Source organism: Drosophila arizonae, chromosome 3 (genome assembly GCF_054131065.1).
Source record: "Drosophila arizonae isolate 15081-1271.41 chromosome 3, UAZ_ARI_1.0, whole genome shotgun sequence".
In the NCBI taxonomy this organism is placed as follows: Eukaryota; Metazoa; Arthropoda; class Insecta; order Diptera; family Drosophilidae; genus Drosophila; species Drosophila arizonae.
Genome location: NC_142923.1, coordinates 33,009,769 through 33,031,071, shown reverse-complemented (window position 1 = coordinate 33,031,071; position 21,303 = coordinate 33,009,769). Strand labels below are relative to the sequence as shown.

Genomic DNA, 21,303 nt, shown 5'->3' with positions numbered 1-21,303 from the left:
GCTGAAAGACGCGAAAAATTATTGAAATAGCTAGCACTCCAAGGGTTCAGGGGATCTCGTAGTCGAGCAGTCTCGACTAGAGCTTTCTTACTTGTTTAAATTTATTTTAAAGACTAACATCACAAGTTCTGCAATACTTTCATCTCTATCATACATATAGTGGTCAGATAGATTTGCTGTTGCGCTTCGCATACATTCGTTACCTTGGTGGAATGCCGACGTTGAAGGGTCTCTAGCCAAGTCAATTGAATAAAATATTAAATAAGAAATAGGATGAACTTTGCTACGTTAAACTCAATATCAACCTGAGATAAAGGTTTAAAAAAAACAGAAACTAATAGTTTTAAAAATTTACATCCGAATTGAGCGGAGATAACAGATGATGTTTTGATTACCGGTATATGTATGTATGCACAGATATATGCAAGTTGCAGTGAGATGAAAAGCAAGCAAGTACTTATCTGAATACTCCCAAGAATCGCTGGTGAATGTGGTGGATGATATCCGGCTCGAAGGACCAAAATATGTAGGGTGGAGTCATCAGATGAGTGAAGACACGTTGTTGTGTGGTTTTTAAATTATTTATTAAATTCAAGATGGGTCGCGCAAGATGGCGATGTTGTATATTCACAAGTGGGAAGTAAAAGGTAAAAATAGTGTCAGAGTACTTGGCGGAGGGCCAATCTCGGAAATCTGTTAATAGCATAATCGGGTTATGTGGGGGAGGTGCAATCCTGTTAATGGGAGCTGGCATTAACAATTATGAATAAAACAAGAGAAGAATACAAAGAACAAAGACAGGAAGATCCAATTAAAAACTATAAAAGGGTCAGACATAAGGATTAGCTTTATTTTAGATTTGCAAAGTTAGAAAACATTCACACAAGTAATATTAAAAGACCGTTAAAACAGGAAATTAATAAGTTTAACGAAATACAAACAGATTGATAGCAGAATTGAACAAATTTTATTTGTTTCTTTATTCCCCAGATATTAACCCTCTAAGCCCCAAGAGTGCTTCTAGGCACTTATTTTATTTTTAATTTTTTAAAAATAACTAAGAGCTTTTAGCTAATTTAAAAATGGTAGGACTGTTAAAAATACTTGCCAATACTGATTTGACGGATGAACAACTACTGGAGTTGTTCGTTTTTCAGTTTGTACGTGAGTTCCTCATATGGAGTAGAAATTAGTAACGTACTGTGGAAAGACAACAAGGCCGTTCGGATGTTGTCGACTTATGTGGGCGTTAAGCCGTTTAAGAGGTCACATGCACAAGAAGGAACAGCAAAGACAGCTCGTTACGATAGAAAGTCGAAGCGCCATGTAGAAGTTGACTGTCCACAAGTTATTAGAGAGCATATTGCTCTTATGGGGGGTGTGGATCTGATGGATGGGCCGATACCATATACGAAGTAAAACTCAAGATGCTGTAACCCGAATTTTCTACCATTTGGTAGGTATGGCCCTAACAAACGCCTACATCCTATACAGACGTATACAGAAGGAAACCATGAGCAGCGAGAAATTGATTGAGCTTCCGGAATTTCGAGAGTCTATTGCAGCGGGTCTAGTGGGATATCAGTCAAAAGACTTGCCAGGTCGTCCACTCAAGAACAAAAATTTATCTTCACCATCTTCAACTTTGTCTGCGCGATCAACTCGGTCGCCATTACATACTATGCAGTCGCCAATTTCTCAGCGATCCTTGCAGCGACAACTTAAACAAGGTCAACTACGACTACGCTCGACTGCGAGATCCCCTGAACCCTTGGAGCAATAGATATTTCAATAATTTTTCGCGTCTTTCAGCTTACACAAGAAACACGCACACACACACGCACGTACGCATACACAGTGAGCGCTTACTATGAGAAATTAATTGCTTAATAACTTTTTTTGTGGACGTACCATCTTCATGAAACTTTCAGATAATGATTATAACATGGATATGCATGTAATTGCCAGGGGTAAATTTTAACATCAACCGAAATTGTATAAATTGCATATAAGCATACATTAACAATTTGGAGACTCTAGCAATAAAGGTGTAGAAGATATAATTTTATAACTGGATTTCGATAAGGTTTTTATCGATAAGAAAAGATCGGGATGAGTTATCGATTTTTAATGATAAACTTGATATGCACGCTGTAATTACGGACATTTAAAAAAAAAATTGAAGTCTCTAGCTCTTATATCTTCTGAAATCGACCCGTTCATACAAACGGACAGACGGACAGGGCCAAATCAACTCAGCTCGTCACCCTGATCAAGAATATATATACTTTGTGGGGTTTGCCACGTCTCCTTATCCCTGTTACATACATTTCAACAAAACCATTATACCCTGATTTCCCATTGAAAATGGGTTCAGGGTATAAAAAAAATGGAAACAAACCAATATTACTGACACTGACCAGAGAACACATAGACTAGACATGTACAGCAGAAAATGTTAAGTTGGTTGACCACTATTCTTAGTTTATTGCTCGACTCGGGCGTTGAAGGTTCGAGCAGTGAAAATATCGCATGACAAAGTCAATGCGCTGCAAGCGCTCAAACGAAATGGTCCCATTCTTATATGAAGCACAGCAATGCGCTATTCATCCTACTCTCTTTATTCATTCATTCATTTACACACAGGGGAAGTTTTATAGGTTAGGCGACCACGCGTCCTGAGCTCGCCGACCACGCCCACGCGTTTGCACGCGGGAGGACGGCCGCAATCGAGTGGCGCGGTCAAGCGCACTCTAGATTGCGGGGGTCGGGGCTGCGAAGGCGTCCTGTGGGATGTTAGTGGGGCCACTACGATCGGTAGACCGCGGATCGAGGAACGCCCAGCGTTGCCGCCGGCGTTCACTCAAGACCACGCGATTTTACTGCGTGATCTCGTTCAAACTACCAGTTAGTGTTAGTTATGACTAGTAAACTAACAAATTGATTAGTAAACTAGCTACGAATAAATACGCAACCATCTCTACGTGTATTTCCTTACTTTATTAAACTTGTCGCCTTATAACCTTTATGTTTGCTAATTAGTTTTATTCTTCCCTTTTGAGCGCGTCTGCTCACATCGAGAGCTCCAGACTGACTAAAAACTACACGCAGCTTTGCATTGCACGGTTGCATGGCTGATCGCGTGCCCGCCCACTCATTTGAATTTCGCTTACTTTCTAAGCCTAATCGGTACGGCACTTACATCTAATTATTAACTATTTAGTGCTACCTTACGAACTAACGCTTATTCTACTTACTACCTAATAATAATCAACTAATATCAACTTATGTCCTACATCTGAAATATAAACAATGATTTCAAAATATAATCTTAATAATTACAAAACTCAAAATCCATAACAACAAAATTCCATTTCATTTTCCTTAATCGCTACAAAATCAAACTATGCCTCAAATCCTATTCAAATCCTATTCACCATAACAAAAATCGATTTCATTCGATATCTTTACTTATTACCTACAAACATGTAAGGTGGGCAAAAAAGGCCACCTTACACCCCCCCTTACTTCGACAGGGAAATTATTACGCCCCCCGATGAGTCGACGGTCACCGTATAGGCCTGTTCCCCGTTTCCCCGGTCTCGGTTACCGGGGCCATGTTAGTTTCCTCATCTCCTTGATGAAATGGCTTCAACTGTGGAATGTTAGCCACCTTTCTCTCCTCCTTCCGCCGCGTTCGACAGTTGATGTTGTCGCAACAGAACTGCCGAACCCAACGTTGGCCTCCAGTCACGCCGTCTTAAGTTATAGTGTCTGCCTTGATCTTTTGATGCTCGCTGCAAGTTACTGCGCACTATGTCGAAAACCTCTCTCATTTTAACTTCTTTGGCCTCGGACTAGAGTAGTCGCCAAACCGGGAGTGACTTCATCGTACAAATCGGCGGGTAGACGTGGTTCCCGCCCTAACATCAGAAATGCTGGAGTGAAGCCCGTGGAGTCGGCCACGCTCGAAGTGACGGCCAGCGTTATCTCCGGCAGCAGCTCGTCCCATGAGCTCTGATGGCCTTCGATATGCTGAGCTATCATTGTCTTCACCGTGCGATTCGTTCTCTCCGTCGGGTGTACTGGAGTGTCACCCACAATGATTCCATGAACGCCTTGAAACTCCTACTTGCAAATTGTACGCCGTTGTTGCACACGAATGTCCTAGGTACTCCAAATCTGCTGAGTATACGTTCCCGGAACGCCAGTTGCAGCAGAGCGGTAGTAGCTCTCCTCAATGGCACCAGCTCCACCCACTTAGCGAAAGCGTCGTGGAACACCAACAACATCGTATTCCCACGCTTGGAACGCGGCAAAGGTCCCACGAAGTCTGCGCACAAGAACGCCATTGGCTCCGCCACCTGCCTGGTGAGCATATGCCCGGCCGGCTTTTGTTGCACGTGTTGAGTATCTATTAGACCTTGGTACAAAACCAAGACTAGGTAGTTGTATTTGTGTTTAATTGTAAGCCTCTAGTACAGAACCAGTGACTACGGGCGTCGCAACAAGTACTTGAACCAGTTGGACAACGGAGATGAGTATCAAATAGTGAAAGACGAGACTCGTTGCTCTATTTTCAAGTGCTATTTTCTTACTAATTTATTTTATGAACGTAATGGCCTTATATACTATTTTTAGGTGGTAGGTATCAATACAAGACAGTGATTATGGAATTTTACTTATTTAATAAACCTAAATAAATATATAAAAGCTTTTATTACGGTCAGAAAAGGCTATCTTATAACAGATAACCCAATACTTATACCTAGCGATAATGATGGGTTATTTGCTAATTGTTCTGGTACTGCAGATAACCATTCTACCTACTATCTTAATTTGTTTAGGATGAGTTATGTAGATTGTTGATTGTAGATTGAACACAAAACTCAGACATACTCCCGGCCGTTAAACGATGGTTTAACTATCAGATACGTTGATCCGGAAGGCATCTTGTCCAATTGCTGGGGCCGATATACCGTCTTGTGTCCTGGGTGTTGTTGGTCCTGCTTGATTAATCCTTCTGCTGAAATATAGTGCAAGCAAGATCAATGACGCTGCTAGTGCAACATACGACATGATGACGGAATGATTTATCGGTGAGATCCATTGTGGAAGTTGAATTTCAGATGCTGGTATCAAGTGCATATTTTTAAGGTTAGTTGCCTCGAGTAGCTCACTTGACTTATTTCTCGATGGATTTTGATGAGGTGGTTGTGTAGTTAAATTGCCAAATCGCATGTAAGATGAATACATGGTGCTGGTTGATGTGCTATGACCCGTTATGATCATATCTGCGTTGCGGATGTTACATCCTGACTTCATGATGAGGAGTCCAGCATCTCGTAGTCCAATGCTTGAGGTGCCATCAGGACAAACAGCGGAGAGATCCATTGGGGTCCGTGTCGCAAATATCCATTGATTTTTAAAAAACATATTGGCCCAACTGAGCGAGTGGTTTGTTGTTGAAGTTTTGCAATTATCTGACGTTTGATTGTTGAACATGAGGAATTCACAGCAATGTTCCATTCTGAACAATGATTGTTTGTGATAACATATGTGTTCACTAGTTTGAAGGGGATGACAATGTCTGAATTCTTCATGTGTAAGGCTCAGAAATTCATCGCGATGATCATTAACGGCAATTAGTGGCACGCTTATTGATATTTTTGTGATTCCTCGGGAGGATACCACTGGAATAGGTATCAAGTTGTACAATTCCAGTATCTGTGTGGATATAAGTGGCAATGTTATTTTGAACACAGCGTGCCTGTTTACAATGGCTCCTTCGGCTTGCATCATTTTATATAACTGGAGTACATTTCCATTTGTACTAGGAACTTGTTGTCCTATTTTTAAATGATCCTTCATTTGTTCTAATTGATCTCGCAGTTGGCTTGGCGATAGTAACAGTGGACTAATTGTGTTGTGTCGAGCATCCGTCAGTACTTTTATAATTTCTGTTTGCATTCGTTGAAGGTTTGCTGCCGTTAATGTTAGTTGCGTTGTCAGAGATATATACCAATGAAAGAGATTATGTTGGGTTTTCTCTGTAATCATGGCGTTAAGTTGGTCTTCCATGTTATTTAGACGTCTTTCCATTGTGGCTTCGTCACGTTTTAATACGTTGAATGTGGAATCCACAAAGGAGGTTTGATTTTTTAAGACTGATACCAAATAGTCTTCGTTTTGTTTCACCTTCAAAATCGTTTCGGACATTTCCTTTGCATATGTTGAATCCAACACCCCGAATAAACTGCTCGCTATGTTTCCAATTATATCCAGTGGCGCTCTTTTAGGTCTTGCTTGTTGTAGAAGCTCATTTTCAGCTAATAATTCGGTCTCCACATGCTTGAAATGCTGATACACGCTCTGGCATGGAACTGTGATACTTAGGTCGGCACATAATTTCTTTATGCTGTTGGTCCCTTTAGAGAATGTTTTCATTTCATTCCAATATGGTTCCAGATCGTAATAAGCAATGATGGTCCAATCTGCAACTGCCAATCGAGCTGATCCGATTCCGTAGTAGATACCAGGCTTAGATTCAAAATATGTAATGTTGATAGATTGCGTCAATATGAGTGGTAGAAACAATATGATGGTAAGCAGCATTGTTGTAAGGGAGGGCGTCCAGGGTGTTCTGAGCCGTTTCGCCTTTTGGTTAGCCGAGGGATCATTTTGTGATATGTCTTCGAGTGGATGTTTGTGTTGTGGCTCATCGATGGCTAGTAGTGGCGCCAATTTGTGTATAGGTCGTTTGAAGGTGCCATGTGCTGTCTTCACATCGACCACTCGTATATGGTTGTCGGGGCCGGTGTATACTCTTTGTATTCTTCCCATAGGCCATTGTCGACATGGTACATTGTCCTCTTTGATGAGTACCAACATTCCTTCTGATACGTTTGCCGTTGATCTCGTCCATTTTGTACGTTGCTGAAGTTCGTGGAGGTATTCCTGTGACCATCGAGTCCAGAACGTATGCTTCAGATGTTGAATTAACTCTAATCTTTGTCCAAGCGACCTTCCGTCTTCCCTTTCTACGTCATGGGCTTGTGCTGTTAGCGGTTCTCCAATCAGAAAGTGTCCAGGTGTTAGTGCAGCAAGATCATTTGGATCGGTTGACATAGGAGTTATTGGCCGAGAGTTAAGTATTGCCTCTATCTCAATGACAACGGTTTCAAGTTCATCATACGTTAATGAGGCGGTCGATACATTTTTCAATAGTAAGTGTTTTGCTGACTTAACTGCTGCTTCCCAGAGCCCGCCAAAGTGTGGTGCTCGAGGAGGAATGAAATGGAATTTTACATTTGTTTTGTGGCATTCAGCTAATATCCTGTCTTTTGCCTTGTCGCTGTAGATTGCGTCTTCTAGCTCTTTCAGTTTGTTGTTGGCGCCCACAAAGTTTGTAGCATTGTCGCAGTGTAGTGTTTGGCAATTTCCACGCCGTCCCATAAATCGTTTTAAGGCCGCAATGAATTTGTCAGTCGTTAAATCACTTACTGTTTCCATATGGATGGCCTTAGTCGCAAAACAACAGAATATCGCGATGTAAGCCTTGTCTGGGCGCTTTCCTCGCACTTTATGATGAACCCAGAATGGGCCACAGTAATCGACCCCAGCATTTTTAAATGGTCTTGCTGGGCTGACGCGTAGTTCCGGTAGATTGCCCATTAATTGTTGAAACATCTTTGGTTTTGCTCGAGTACATCGGACGCAGTTTTTAGTAATGTTCCGTGCTAATGTTTTGCCTTTAAGTATCCAGTAATTTTGCCTTGACCTTGCAAGTAGTGCTTGTGGTCCACAGTGCATGTTGTCTATGTGGAGTTCTCGTAACAGTGATTTGACAATTGGGTCATTGTATGGTAACAATATAGGATGTTTTTCATCAAATGATAGAGCTGATTTTTCGATCCTACCGCCCACTCGTATGATGTTATCCTTGTCTAGAAACGGTGTCATAGATTTGAGGTTGCTTTTGCTGTCTACTACGCCATGCTTTGTGAGGTTCGTCAACTCCTCAGGGAAGTCTACCTGTTGAATCTTACGTAATATAACAATCCTGGCACGTTCCAACTCCTCATGTGTGAGTGTATTACCATTTTTGTTTGGGTGTCGTAGCCGCATTATATATGCTATAATGCGTTGTAGTCTTCGGAAGGAATTATTGTGATTGATGGAATAGATTACATCACATGTTTTTGCGACAGGAGCTGCTACAGCCCTTGGGTTTCCCTTTCGTCCCAATGTGTCGTTAGCGCTGGGAATTTTGACGAACGGCTCTGGCCATTTTGATGGTGATCCATGAAGGAATAATGGCCCGTGTAGCCACAAGGTCGTTGAATCCAGATTCTTCGCTAATGTTCCTCGTGACAGTATATCAGCAGCGTTGTTTTGTGAGGAGACATGACGCCACTGAGTTGCTATAGTCAATTCCTGGATTTTTGCAACTCTATTTGCGACAAAGGTTTCCAAACTGGATGATTGTGAATTTATCCATGATAGTACAATTCTTGAGTCTGTCCATAAATATGCTGGATTGCAGCTGCTCGTCATATTAAGGTCCTTTCGTACTCGAGCAGTGAGTTCCGCTCCTAATAGTGCTGCACAGAGTTCCAGACGAGGCAGTGATTGCCTTGATAATGGTGCTACCTTAGATTTCGCACATAACAAGCGTACAGTTATTCCATTGTCTTTGTATGTCGCCCGAATGTACGTCGCAGCTCCATATGCTTTTTCCGAGGCATCAACGAAGGTATGTATTTCCCGTGCTACTGGAATTTTTCCGTCAAACATGTGTCGAGGGATCTTGAGCTTGTTAAGACTTTGTAGATCGTCTCGGTATATTTTCCAATCTTGCTGAAGGCTTGGCGATAACTCCTCGTCCCATCCAATTTTTGATTCCCATAGTTGTTGCATGAATATTTTTGCCCTTACCACAACTGGGGCAAAGATTCCGAGAGGGTCAAATATTTTTGCCAATTCAGAGCATACCGTTCTTTTTGTGATTTTCGTTGCCTTTGCCGCTTCAGCTCGTCCATGCAGGCTGTCAGATTTTGGACTCCATGTAAGGCCCAATGTCTTAATACTGTTGTCTTCCGTATTATCCAATTTCACCATTTGTGTTGTATCTTCCTTAGAAATTCCCGCGAGAATCTGGTCATGGTTAGCACACCATTTTCGAAGCCTTAATCCTGCTGGTAGAAGTATTTTGTTGATTTCATCTCGAAGTCTTATGGCTTCCGTTATTGAGTCTGCTCCCGTTAAGCAGTCATCAACATAAAAGTCATATTCTACTGCCTTTGCTCCGACTGGATATTGATCCTTGCTTGAATTTGCTAAATGCTGCAAACATTTTGTCGCTAAAAATGGGGCTGATGTTGTACCGTATGTGACAGTTTTTAGTCGGTAGTACTTAAGCTGTTCCTGAGGTGAGTTTCTCCAGACAATCATCTGATGAAACTGATCTGCCGGATTCATCCATATTTGACGATACATCTTTTCAATGTCAGCGGTAAAAACATATTTATGAGTTCTAAAACGCAGTAGAATTGAAAATAATTCACTTTGTACCGTAGGCCCAGCGTACAGTATATCATTTAGGGCCTTGCCTGACGATGATTTAGCAGAAGCGTCAAACACAACTCGTAGTTTTGTGGTACTGCTATCTGGTTTTAACACACAGTGATGCGGAATGAAATAATGTGATTTCGGAACCATCTGCGGTGTTACTTCCTTCATGTGGCCGAGTTTTTCGTAATCCTTCATGAATTCCACGTAGTTGCCTTGTAGGTCTGGATCACGGCATAGTCTCTTTTCCAATGCTAAGAAACGCCTTATAGCTAGCTCCCGAGACTCTCCCAGTTCTGACACATCTTCAGAAAAAGGTAATTTTACTATCAATTTTCCGTCAACTGCCCTTTGTATATTCTCTTTAAAATGTGTTTCACAATGTGACTCTGCTGGTGTCCGATAGGGCTGTGTTGATTCCAGATTATCCAGTTTCCAAAATCGTTCCAATAGAGTAGTTGTGTCATCAGTTGTAGTTGCTACCGAGCATGTGGCGACTGTCGAAGTTGATCTGTTAACTCTTCCAGCTATTATCCAGCCTAGTTTGGAGTTTTGCATCATAGGTAATTTTGGGGTCCTTTTGATTTGCTCCGGTAGTATGAGCTCGAAATAATGTTCGGCTCCGAGTAGTAAGTCAATCTTTCCAGGTTTCGCAAAGGTTGGGTCCGCCAATGGTATGTTGCTTGGTACCCAAGATATGTTGTCTATTTTGTGGTTTGGTTGATCCGCCACAATATGTGGTAATACGAACGCCTCTACCCGTGTCGTGTAACTTCCATTCTGAGATTTTATGAGGACATTGACCCTGGATTTCATTGAACTTGGGTTTCCTCCAATGCCTTCGATTCGCATGGTTGAGTTTTTGACTGCAAGTGATAATGTTTTTACAGCTCTTTCAGAGATCATGTTTATCTGAGAGCCTGAATCCAGGAGTGCTCTGAAACTTCCATATTGGCCGTTGTTTCCATGCACTTCGACTCGAGCAGTGGCGAGTAGCACATAATTATTTATTGTACTATGTGCTGCGGCAGTTATTTTGACGTCATCTTTGTTCTCCAGATGTAGCAACGTATTATGTTTTTTGTTGCACTTCATGCAATTGCGTAGGAAACATGATTTTGCCATATGATTGGGCCGCAGACAGTTTAGGCACAGTTTTTGGTTTAGTGCCCATTTTAGTCGTGCGTCTCCAGATTTTGACGCGAACTTGTCACATCGATAAATTTTATGTTCTGCTGAATCACAGAATTGACAGCCTTTATTCTTTTCTGTTGAGGCAGACGCGCATATCCTTTGCTTTTCTTTAGGGACGTATTGTTTCCCTCCTATCGCTTCCAGTGCCAAGAATCTTTGTTCTAAGAAGGCTAAGAATTCCTTGATGGGTTGTAGCTTTCTTGTGTCTTTAATGGATTGCTCATACAGTACATGAGTAGTCCTGTCCAATTTTCTTGCCAGTAGCACTAGCAAAAGTGGAATTGTTGACTTCTATGCCGCCGTTTCTCAACGTAGCTAACGTTTCTTGAATAATATCGTGGAAACCTTTTATTGATGATGCATCGTTTGTCACTGATGGTTGATCCAAAAGTTTGTGTAGAGTCGTTGTAGTCAGGACTCGCTTGTTGTCAAAACGCTCCTTCAGCATTGTCCAGGCAGTTTCATAGTTGGACTCTGTTAGATCCAAGTGTCTAACCAGTCTTTCAGCATCTCCAGAGAGGTTTGATTTTAAGTACCACATTTTTTGTACTGTTGGCAATGTTGACTCATGAATCATTTTTGTGAATAGATCATGAAATTGTTGCCATTTTAAATAGCATCCGTCGAATTGTGGTATGGATACCTTTGGTAGCTGTACTTGCGTTTGATGCCTTTGGAGAGGTATCAAGTCCGAGCGTGCTGTATCTGGAGGGCTTAGCTTGTTCAGTTTTGTGGAAAATTCCTCCTGATATTTAATTACGATCTTTGAGAAGTAACCTTCCCTTACATAAGGATTCTCCACAGGATTTTCCGCCATTAGATTCCTTATTTTCTCATTTCCTTGATCGAACGCACTCCAAAGCTGATTTAACTGAGCAGCCTTATTATGGAAGTATGTTGCATTTGACTTCCGTTCCTGAGGATCCTTTTTATAGTTCCTAATTAGAGCTTGGATCTCCTCACCAAGCGTGGTTTGGTTATTAATTAAACTCTCCATTTTTAATTGATTTGTTTTATTTTTTATAAATTCGTTTCTTTTTTTTTTTTTTAATTCTTGTTGTCTGATGTTTGATTAATCAGAATGATGCAGTAGTGCTGATGCCTATGCTGACTTGTCGCCAAGATGACAATCCTGGTGAGTCTGGTTGATTGAGTTGAGGCCGATTCAGCGCTTAGTTTGACCACTTATTGATCAATTCGAAGATATAGGATTCGCCAAAGGAATCCACTGTATTTTGTTTGGTTATGAAGATGTTGGTCGTTAAGTTGACCACGTCTACCGGTTGATTTAGAAATAGGGTTCGCCAAATGAACGCTATGATTTCTAAAAATTCGTCTTCCTTCACGTCGGGGTCACCAAATGTTGAGTATCTATTAGACCTTGGTACAAAACCAAGACTAGGTAGTTGTATTTGTGTTTAATTGTAAGCCTCTAGTACAGAACCAGTGACTACGGGCGTCGCAACAAGTACTTGAACCAGTTGGACAACGGAGATGAGTATCAAATAGTGAAAGACGAGACTCGTTGCTCTATTTTCAAGTGCTATTTTCTTACTAATTTATTTTATGAACGTAATGGCCTTATATACTATTTTTAGGTGGTAGGTATCAATACAAGACAGTGATTATGGAATTTTACTTATTTAATAAACCTAAATAAATATATAAAAGCTTTTATTACGGTCAGAAAAGGCTATCTTATAACAGATAACCCAATGCTTATACCTAGCGATAATGATGGGTTATTTGCTAATTGTTCTGGTACTGCAGATAACCATTCTACCTACTATCTTAATTTGTTTAGGATGAGTTATGTAGATTGTTGATTGTAGATTGAACACAAAACTCAGACAGCACGCATTTAAATCTTTGGCACGTTTCGCAACACCTCACGTACTTGGCGGCATCTCGGAACATGCCCGGCCAATAGTACCTTTGCGCAAGTCGTGCTGCCGTTTTCCTCACTCCTTGATGTCCGGCCGTGAGAGCCTCGTGACACTCCCTCATGACTCTGCCCCTCAAACTGCTTGGGACGCAGAGCTTCCATGGGATAAAGTCCTCCTCGTCTATCCTATGGCCTAAATTCCGGTATAACTGCCCGTTCTCCTCCACGTAATACTGGAACTTCTCAGGCTCCTTTACGATCCTTTCACGCATCCTTTTTATCCACCCGCGAGGGGAATTTTCTTCCACGGCCTGCTTGCAACTGTCTATGGGCTGTCGGGACAGTGCGTCGGCCACCACATTCAATTTCCCACGGCGATAGCGTACGTCGAACTGGAATTGCTGCAACTCTAGCGCCCAACGAGCGATCCGGCTCGTGGGACTTTCTATAGAGTTGAGCCATTTCAGCGCTAGGTGATCCGTGACGACGTCGAACCTGTAGCCCTCCAGGTAACATCGCATCTTTCGGATCACCCAGACGATCGCGAGACACTCCTTTTCCGTGGCCGAGTAGTTAAGCTCCGCCTTCAGTAACTTCCGACTGGCATATGCTATTACTCGCTCCTGCCCCTCAACTTGCGTCAGCACTGCACCGAGGCCGTAGTCGCTGTCGTCGGTCTGCAGCACGAACAGGCCAGAAAAGGCGCGGTCGTCAAACTCTCCTTGAGTTTCTGCAACGCCTCCTCCTGTTCCTCGCTCCAGATCCACTTCTGACCTTTCTTCAGGAGCTTCGTCATCGGTTGTACTAGCGATGCGAAGTCTGGCACGAACCGTCTATACCATGATGCCATTCCCAGGCATTGCCGCAACTCCTTTAGACACGAAGGTGATGGGAGGCTCCGAATCGCCTCAACCTTCGCGGGATCCGTGCAAATCCCCTCTCCGCTTATCACGTGGCTAAGGTACGCCAACTTTTCCCGAAAGAAACTGCATTTCTTTCTGTTGAGTTTCAGATTGGCCGCCCGCAACCGCCGGAAAACTTCCTTCAGGTTGGCCACATGCTGCCGAACGGCATGACTCGCCATTGGAACAGTCCCCTACCTGGCACAGTGAACGCCGTATATTCCCTACTATCCGCCGCCATCGGGATCTGCCAGCACCCGCTCTTTAGATCCAGCGTCGATATGAAACGTGCGTGCCGCAACCTCTCTAAAATGTGCAGAGTCCGCGGAACGGGGTACGCATCCGGGATCGAGTGGGCATTGAGTTGACGATAATCTACGCACATGCGCCAATCCCCAGTCTTTTTCTTGACTAAGACTATGAGTGCGCTGTGTGGGCTCTTCGACGGCTCAATCGCCCCTGCGATGGAGTAGCTCGTCCACCTGCTCGTCGATCACCTTTTGCATAGCCGGTTTTTTAGGGTAGTACCTTTGCTTCAATGGCTTGTCGTCCTTCATCCGGATACTATGCTCGGCGATGTGCGTCACGCCTCTGAGGTCCTCAAACAATGCTAGCTCTGCTTCTAGAAACTCCTGCAGTTCTTCCTCCAACTCCTCCGGCCACTCCTTGCTACCGGGCGCGGATCGTTCATTTCCTCCATACTCGCTTTCTGATTCTTCTCTTGTCGGTGGGCCGCCTCCGGGCTCACCTCCCTTCTCCAACTCGACCGACCTAAACTCCGGCGGCCGCTCCTCGGGTCCGCCCCTCAAATCCTCGCTCTGCTTCACAGCTCTCGCGGGAGGCCTAGCTCCCCGTTTATACTCCAGTGTCTGGCCTCTTTTCTCTTCATTCCTTTTTGTCGCCGGAAGATTCTCTCCAAGTCTCTCCTTCGGCGTTCCTTTATTCATTCTTTTCCTCTTATTGCCGCTTTTCTTCGTCCGTTTCCTCTCACCTCTTTCCTTGTCGGGCGGCGCGCCTTGGTTCGACGCCTCCTCAACGCCAACTGTCGACACCATGATTGCCGACCTTAGGTCCTCCTTCAACGTCGCGGCTTCGCGCGACACCTCTGGCCCCGACTCCTTACATCTCCTTTAGCGAGCTGGCCTTGCTCTCCAAAACCGCTGCTGCCTTTCTCTACTCTTTGTTTACGCAGTAGCGACGCTCCTTCTCCCACGTCGTCCACCATCCTCATCTCCAGCTCCGCGTTGCCGCAACGCACCGTAGTGCCGATGGCGCATAAAAAATCCATGCCGAGGATGACATGGTCCAGCATGGTCTGCATTATTAGCAGGTTCGCTTTCGCCGTCTTTCCAGTCAGTTACATCCGTTTTCATCATCCTTGTCACGTCTAGCGCTGATCGCGACTCCACCTGGCAACGCTCGCCTCGTATCGTCCGTTGGCGCACGCAATCTTCGCTGACAAAACTGCGCGTGGCCCCGGTGTCGATCGTGCCGGTCATCCTTTGACCCCGGACCATCACCGTCGCGACGATCTTCCACTCTTTTACTCGGAGCGGGTACCTTTCTTCGTCTTCCGTATCTAATTGGCGCCGCTCCGCTCTCTTGGAGGGCGCCCCTGGACGTTTCCCGCCGCTGCCCGCAGTGCCGGCAGAACAACACCGTCGCGTTACGACATTCCCACGCGAAGTGTCCAGGTTGTGCGCATCGATAACAGACCCGACTCGGCCTGGGTCCAGCGTCCTGCGCCATCATCCGGCTAGTTGCCTCCGTCGAAGGTGTCGTTGCCGGCGTCTCCTTCTGCCCCCCGGCTTGTCCTCCAGACCGGGGATCAGACATCTTCTCGCGGGAGGGATTATTCTGCCGCACCTCTCTGTTGATTCCTCACGTTTTCGAACTCTGCAGCCATCTGTGTCAGCTGGGTCAGGGATGAAAAATCGTGCCTCCGTACGTACAGCCTGTATTCCGGGGATGCGTTTTCGTAGGCCCTATTCAACTCTTGGGCCGGACTGTATCTAGCCTGACGCATCAATAAACGCAACTCGATCAAGTAGTCCTTGAAGGGTTCGCCCTCCCATTGCCGGCTCGCCCGGATCTGATCTTCCAAACGCTCGAGGTATTGGGGAGGTAAGAAGAAATCCAAGAACTCTTTCTTGAATTCTATACAGGGCACGTCTCTTAGTCCACTAGTTAGGAACCACTTAGCCGCCTTGTCTACCAACACCTCGCTCAGCGCCCTCGGCATCCTGTCCAGTTCGATCCCATAAGTTATGGCTCGCTCCTCCAGGATTTCGATGAAACCGAGAGGATCCGACCGACCGTCGTATTTCATTCCCCACTTTCTCACTTGCTCGGCGATATTTCAAGGTGCGTGCCTCTCCGGCGGCAACGAGAGCGCTGGAGCCTGACGCTCAATCCTCATTTCGCCACCACTGCCGGATTCCCTCGGCCTCTCGTCCCTTCGGCTCCCAGCCACGCTGCTCGCCGTCGGCACGCTAAGCCTCAGCGGCGCCGCCGAAATGGAACCACTCTCCTGGATCTTCCGCAAATCGGGCTCTGATTTCTGGTACGCGCGGCCACCCATACTCGACGCCGCGCCTCCCGAAGAGAAACGTGTCTCCCATTCGGCCAGTCGCCCTTTGATTTCTACCGAATAGTTGCCGCCCTGGATGAATGACGACAACCTCTTTCTGAGATCCTCCACGCGGCCTTCATCTTCAAGGCCGAGATCCCGTGCTATCGCTATCAACTCCTCTTTACAGCGCTGGTAGACCCAGCCGACGCTTAGTCCCGAAGTATGGGGTGTTCCTCCTTCCATTCTTGATGCCTTGCTGTCTTGATGCTTCCTTGTTCGCTTATACTAATATCTTTGCCTTGTTTTATTTCCTTTCTTTTTATACCCTGAACCCATTGAAAATGGGAAATCAGGGTATAATGGTTTTGTTAAAAGTATGTAACAGGCAGAAGGAGGCGTGGCAGACCCCACAAAGTATATATATTCTTGATCAGGGCGACGAGCTGAGTCGATTTGGCCCTGTCCGTCTGTCTGTCCGTCCGTCCGTCCGTCCGTCCGTCCGTCCGTCCGTCCGTCCGTCCGTCCGCCCGTCCGTCCGTCCGTCCGTCTGTCCGTCTGTCCGTCTGTCCGTATGTATGAACGCGTAATTTCAGAAGATATAAGAGCTAGAGACTTTAAACTTTTTTTAAAATGTCCGTAATTACAACGCGCATATCAAGTTTATCATTAAAAATCGATAACTTATCCCGATCTTTTTTTATCGATAAAAACCCTTATCGAAAACCAGTTATAAAATTATATCTTCTATACCTTTAGAGTCTCCAAATTTTTAATGTATGCTTATATGCAATTTATACAATTTCGGTTTTTGTTAAAATTTACCCCTCACCCTTAAATTCACCCCCTCACCATCACTTTTGTAAAAAGCGTATTTCAAATACTAGAGACTTGTGCTTTAGCAATTACATGCATATCCATGTTATAATCATAATCTGAAAGTTTCATGAAGATCGTACGTCCACAAAAAAAGTTATTAAGCAATTAAGTTCTCATAGTAAGCGCACACTGCAGCCCATGCGTGTTTATGCGTGGGTGCTTGTGTGTGTATGTGTTTGTGTATGTGTGTGTGTATGCGTTTGCGTGTGTATGCGTGTGTGTGTGTGTATGTGTGTCTGTATGCGTGTGTGTGTATGTGTGCCTGTGTGTGCGTACGTGCCTGTGTGTGTGTGTGTGTGTGCGTGTTTCTTGTGTAAGCTGAAAGACGCGAAAAATTATTAAAATATCTATTGCTCCAAGGGTTCAGGGGATCTCGTAGTCGAGCAGTCTCGACTAGAGCTTTCTTACTTGTTTTTTTTTACTCTTTCTTTATCAGTATTATTATTATTATTATTATTATTAAGATTTTTTTTTCTCCTTCTTCAATTTTGTTTGCTTTCCCCGTCCTAATCTATCTTATTTTATTCCTTTATCCTCTTCCTTGCCTTTCTACACTTATTCTAGTTTTGCTGTACTTTCTTTATTCGCCTTAACCTATTTCGTTCTCTTTTGTTTTATTCCTTTTGTTTTGTTTTGTTTTTTTTTTTCTTAATCTATTTTATTTTATTTTGTTTTCATTATTTTTCTTAATCTATTTTGTTTTATTTCGTTTTCTTTATTTTTCTTAATCTATTTTGTTTTGTAAGGTTACAATTTTACAGATTATGTTTTCCAGCCGGGGTCAGAGTCTCAGTCTGCCCAGGGCCACAACTTACAAGACATTTGTAAATTAATACGGGACTGCACGTGGTTAGAGAAATGGGAGAGGGTGGGGGAGTCATTATGTATTAAATGGCCGCGCAGCCCGAACTCGCCGACCACGCCCGCACACGCTTGCACGTGGGATGGCTGCAGCGATCGAGTGGCGCGATCAAGCGCACTCTAGATTGCTGGGGTCGGGGCTACAAAAGCATATTGCGGGGTGTTAGTGGGGCTTCTATCATTGGTGGATCGCAGATCGAGGAACGCCCAGCGTTGTCGCCGGCGTTCACTCCAGACCACGCGATTTTTAGTGCCAGAGTTTTGACCTTCTGGCGAACAGGATTGCCCTCGTTCTAACCACCAGTTAGTGTTGTTATTATTAGTAGATTATTGTTGTCAAATCAACTACAAATGAGTACACAATCATTTATATAGATACATTTAACATTTTTATTCCATATTATTACCTTACGTCCTTCACCCCTTGTTTATCTGTTTCTTACTTTCTTCGCTGTCAACTGCTCGCATCGAGAGCTCAAAACTAACTCCCTACTGCACGCAGCTTTCGAGCCTCTTCTGCCGCTGTGCAGATTTTACCACGCGACCAGCAATGCAATTCACCACCGCGAGCTTTCGAGCTGCACGGTTGCATTGCTGATCGCGTGCCCGCCTACTAATTTGAATTTTGCCTGCTATCTAAAGCTAACGACTATGACACCTATATCTACTTAACTATCTAACACTTAGCCTACTTACTATCTACCAAAATAATCAATGACTCCAGAATGTAAACTTAATGGCTACAAAACTACAGATATAAACTTAATGACTATAATCCAATTCATTTCCTTTCACTATCTTACATGCTACGAATATAACTCACTAACCAACTTACTTACTACAAATATAACTTACTACTAACTTACTCACTACAAATATAACTTACTACTAACTTACTCACTACAAACTCCAGTAAACTCGACAGCTAGAATGCAATATGTAAGGTGGGCAAAAAGGCCACCTTACACCCCCCCCTTACTTCGACAGAGCGACTGTGACGCCCCCCGACGAATTGATGGCGCGGTTGTCAAACTCTCCTTAAGCTTCTGCAACGCTTCCTCCTGCTCTTCGCTCCACTTCTGGCCCTTCTTTAGCAGCTTCGTCATCGGTTGTACCAGTGACGCGAAGTTTGGTACAAAGCGTCGATACCACGATGCCATCCCTAGGCACTGCCGCAGCTCCTTGAGATTTGAAGGTGATGGGAGGCTCTGGATCGCCTCGACCTTCGCGGGATCAGTACAAACCCCTCTCCGCTTATCACGTGGCCAAGGTATGCCAACTTCTCCCGAAAGAAACTACATTTCTTTCTGTTGAGTCTGAGATTGGCCTTTAGCAACCGCCGGAAAACTTCCTTCAGGTTGGCCACGTATTGCTCCTTCGTCTCTCCGATGACCACTATGTCGTCTAGATACGCAAACGCGTGAGGCTCCATGTCGGGCCCGATGACCGTATCCAATGCCCTCTGGAATGTCGCCCCCGCCGAATGCAAACCGAATGGCATCACTCGCCATTGGAACAATCCTCTGCCTGGTACGGTGAACGCCGTGTATTCCCTGCTATCCGCCGCCATTGGGATCTGCCAGTAACCGCTCTTTAGATCCAGCGTGGATATGAATCGTGCGTGTCTTAACTTCTCCAAAATGTGAAGAATCCGCGGAACAGGGTACGCATCCGGGACTGAGTGAGCGTTGAGCTGTCGATAATCTACGCACATGCGCCAATCCCCAGTCTTTTTCTTGACCAAGACTATGGGTGCGCTGTGTGGGCTCTTCGACGGTTCAATCGCTCCAGCTTGAAGCAGCTCGTCCACCTGTTCGTCGATCACCTTTTGCATAGCCGGATTTTTAGGGTAGTACCTTTGCTTCAAAGGCTTGTCGTCCTTCATCCGGATGCTATGCTCAGCGATGTGCGTCATGCCTCTGAGATCCTCGAACAATGCCAACTCTGCCTCAAGGAATTCTTGCAACTCTTTCTCTAACTCGTCCGGCCACTCCTTGCTATTGGGCGCGGATCGTTCATGTCCTCCGTATTCGCTCTCTGCTGCCTCTCTTGTCAGTGGGCCGCCCTCGGGCTCACCTTCCCTCTCCAACTCGACTGATTTAAACTCCGGCGACCGCTCCTCGGGTCCGCTCCTCAAGTCCTCGCTCTGCTTCACAGCTCTCGCGGGAGGCTCAGCTCCCCTTTTGTCCTCCATTATCTCGCTTCTGTCCTTTTTATCTCTCCTTGTCGCTGGGAGACTCCCTCTAAGTCTCTCCTCCGGCGTTCCCTTTTTCATTCTTTTCCTCTGCTTTTCTTCCCCTGGTTCCTCTCTCCTCTTTTCTTGTCGGGCGGTGCGCCTTGGCTCGACGATTCCTGAACGCCGACTGTCGACACCGTGATTGCCGACCTCGGATCCTCCTTCGACGTCGCGGCCTCGCGCGACACCTCTGGGCCCGACTCCTTCACATATCCTTTAGTGAGCTGGCCTTGCTCTCCAAAGCCGCTGCTGCCTTTCTCTCCTCTTCGTTCACTCGGTGGCGACGCCCCTTCTCCCACGTCGTCCACCATCCTCATTTCCAGCTCCGCGTTGCCACAACGCACCGTAGTGCCGATGGCGCATAGGAAATCCATACCGAGGATGACATGGTCCAGCATGGTCGGCATTATCAGCAAATTTACTTCCGCCGTTTTTCCTGCCAGGCTCACATCTGTCCTCACCATCTCCGTCACGTTCAGTGCTGATCCATCGGCCAACCTGATCCGCGACTCGATCTGGCAACGCTCGCCTCCTATCGTCCGCCGGCGCGCGCAGCCTTCACTGACAAAACTGCGCGTGGCCCCGGTGTCGATCGTGGCGGTCATCCTTTGACCCCCGACCGTCACCGTCGCGACGATCTTCCACTCCTTCACTCGGAGCGGGTTTTCCTCCTCATCCCTCGTGTTTAATTGGCGCCGCTCCGCTCTCTTGGAGGGCGCCCCTGGCCGTTTCCCGAGCCGTCTCGTTCGCAACACTCCCTCGCAGTCCGGCCTCGCTGACCACAGTGTCGACAAAACAACACCTGTGCGTTATGACACTCTCGCGCGAAATGTCCGGGTTGTGCACATCGATAACAAACTCGGCTTGGCCTAGATCCAGCGTCCTGGGCCATCATCCGGCTAGTTGCCTCCGCCGGCTGTGTCGCCGCCGGCGTCTCTGTCCGCCCCTCGGCTTGTCCTCCGGATCGGGGATCAGATGTCTTTGCGCGGAAGGCATTACTCTGCCGCACCTCCACCGGCTTGGGCCAGCTGGTCTCCACCGTAGCCTTCCTTCCTTGTTCTCTTTGTTGACTCCTCACGTTCTCGAACTCCGCGGCCATCTGGGTCAGCTGCGTTAGAGATGAGAAATCGTGCCTCCGTACGTACAATCTGCATTCTGGGGATGCGTTCTCGTAGGCCCTATTCAATTCTTGGTCCGGGCTGTATCT

At 45.5% G+C, this 21,303-nt stretch overlaps 1 protein-coding gene across 1 annotated transcript; it reads right to left on the bottom strand.

The window, feature by feature from the left end:
- Positions 1 to 2,629: 2,629 nt before the first annotated feature.
- Positions 2,630 to 11,762, bottom strand: LOC149270122 (uncharacterized). Its single transcript, XM_089464976.1, is given in 2 exon segments — positions 2,630 to 11,044; positions 11,046 to 11,762. Coding segments are annotated over 2 exon segments (6,840 nt in total). The 5' UTR covers position 11,762; the 3' UTR covers positions 2,630 to 4,920.
- Positions 11,763 to 21,303: the final 9,541 nt, after the last annotated feature.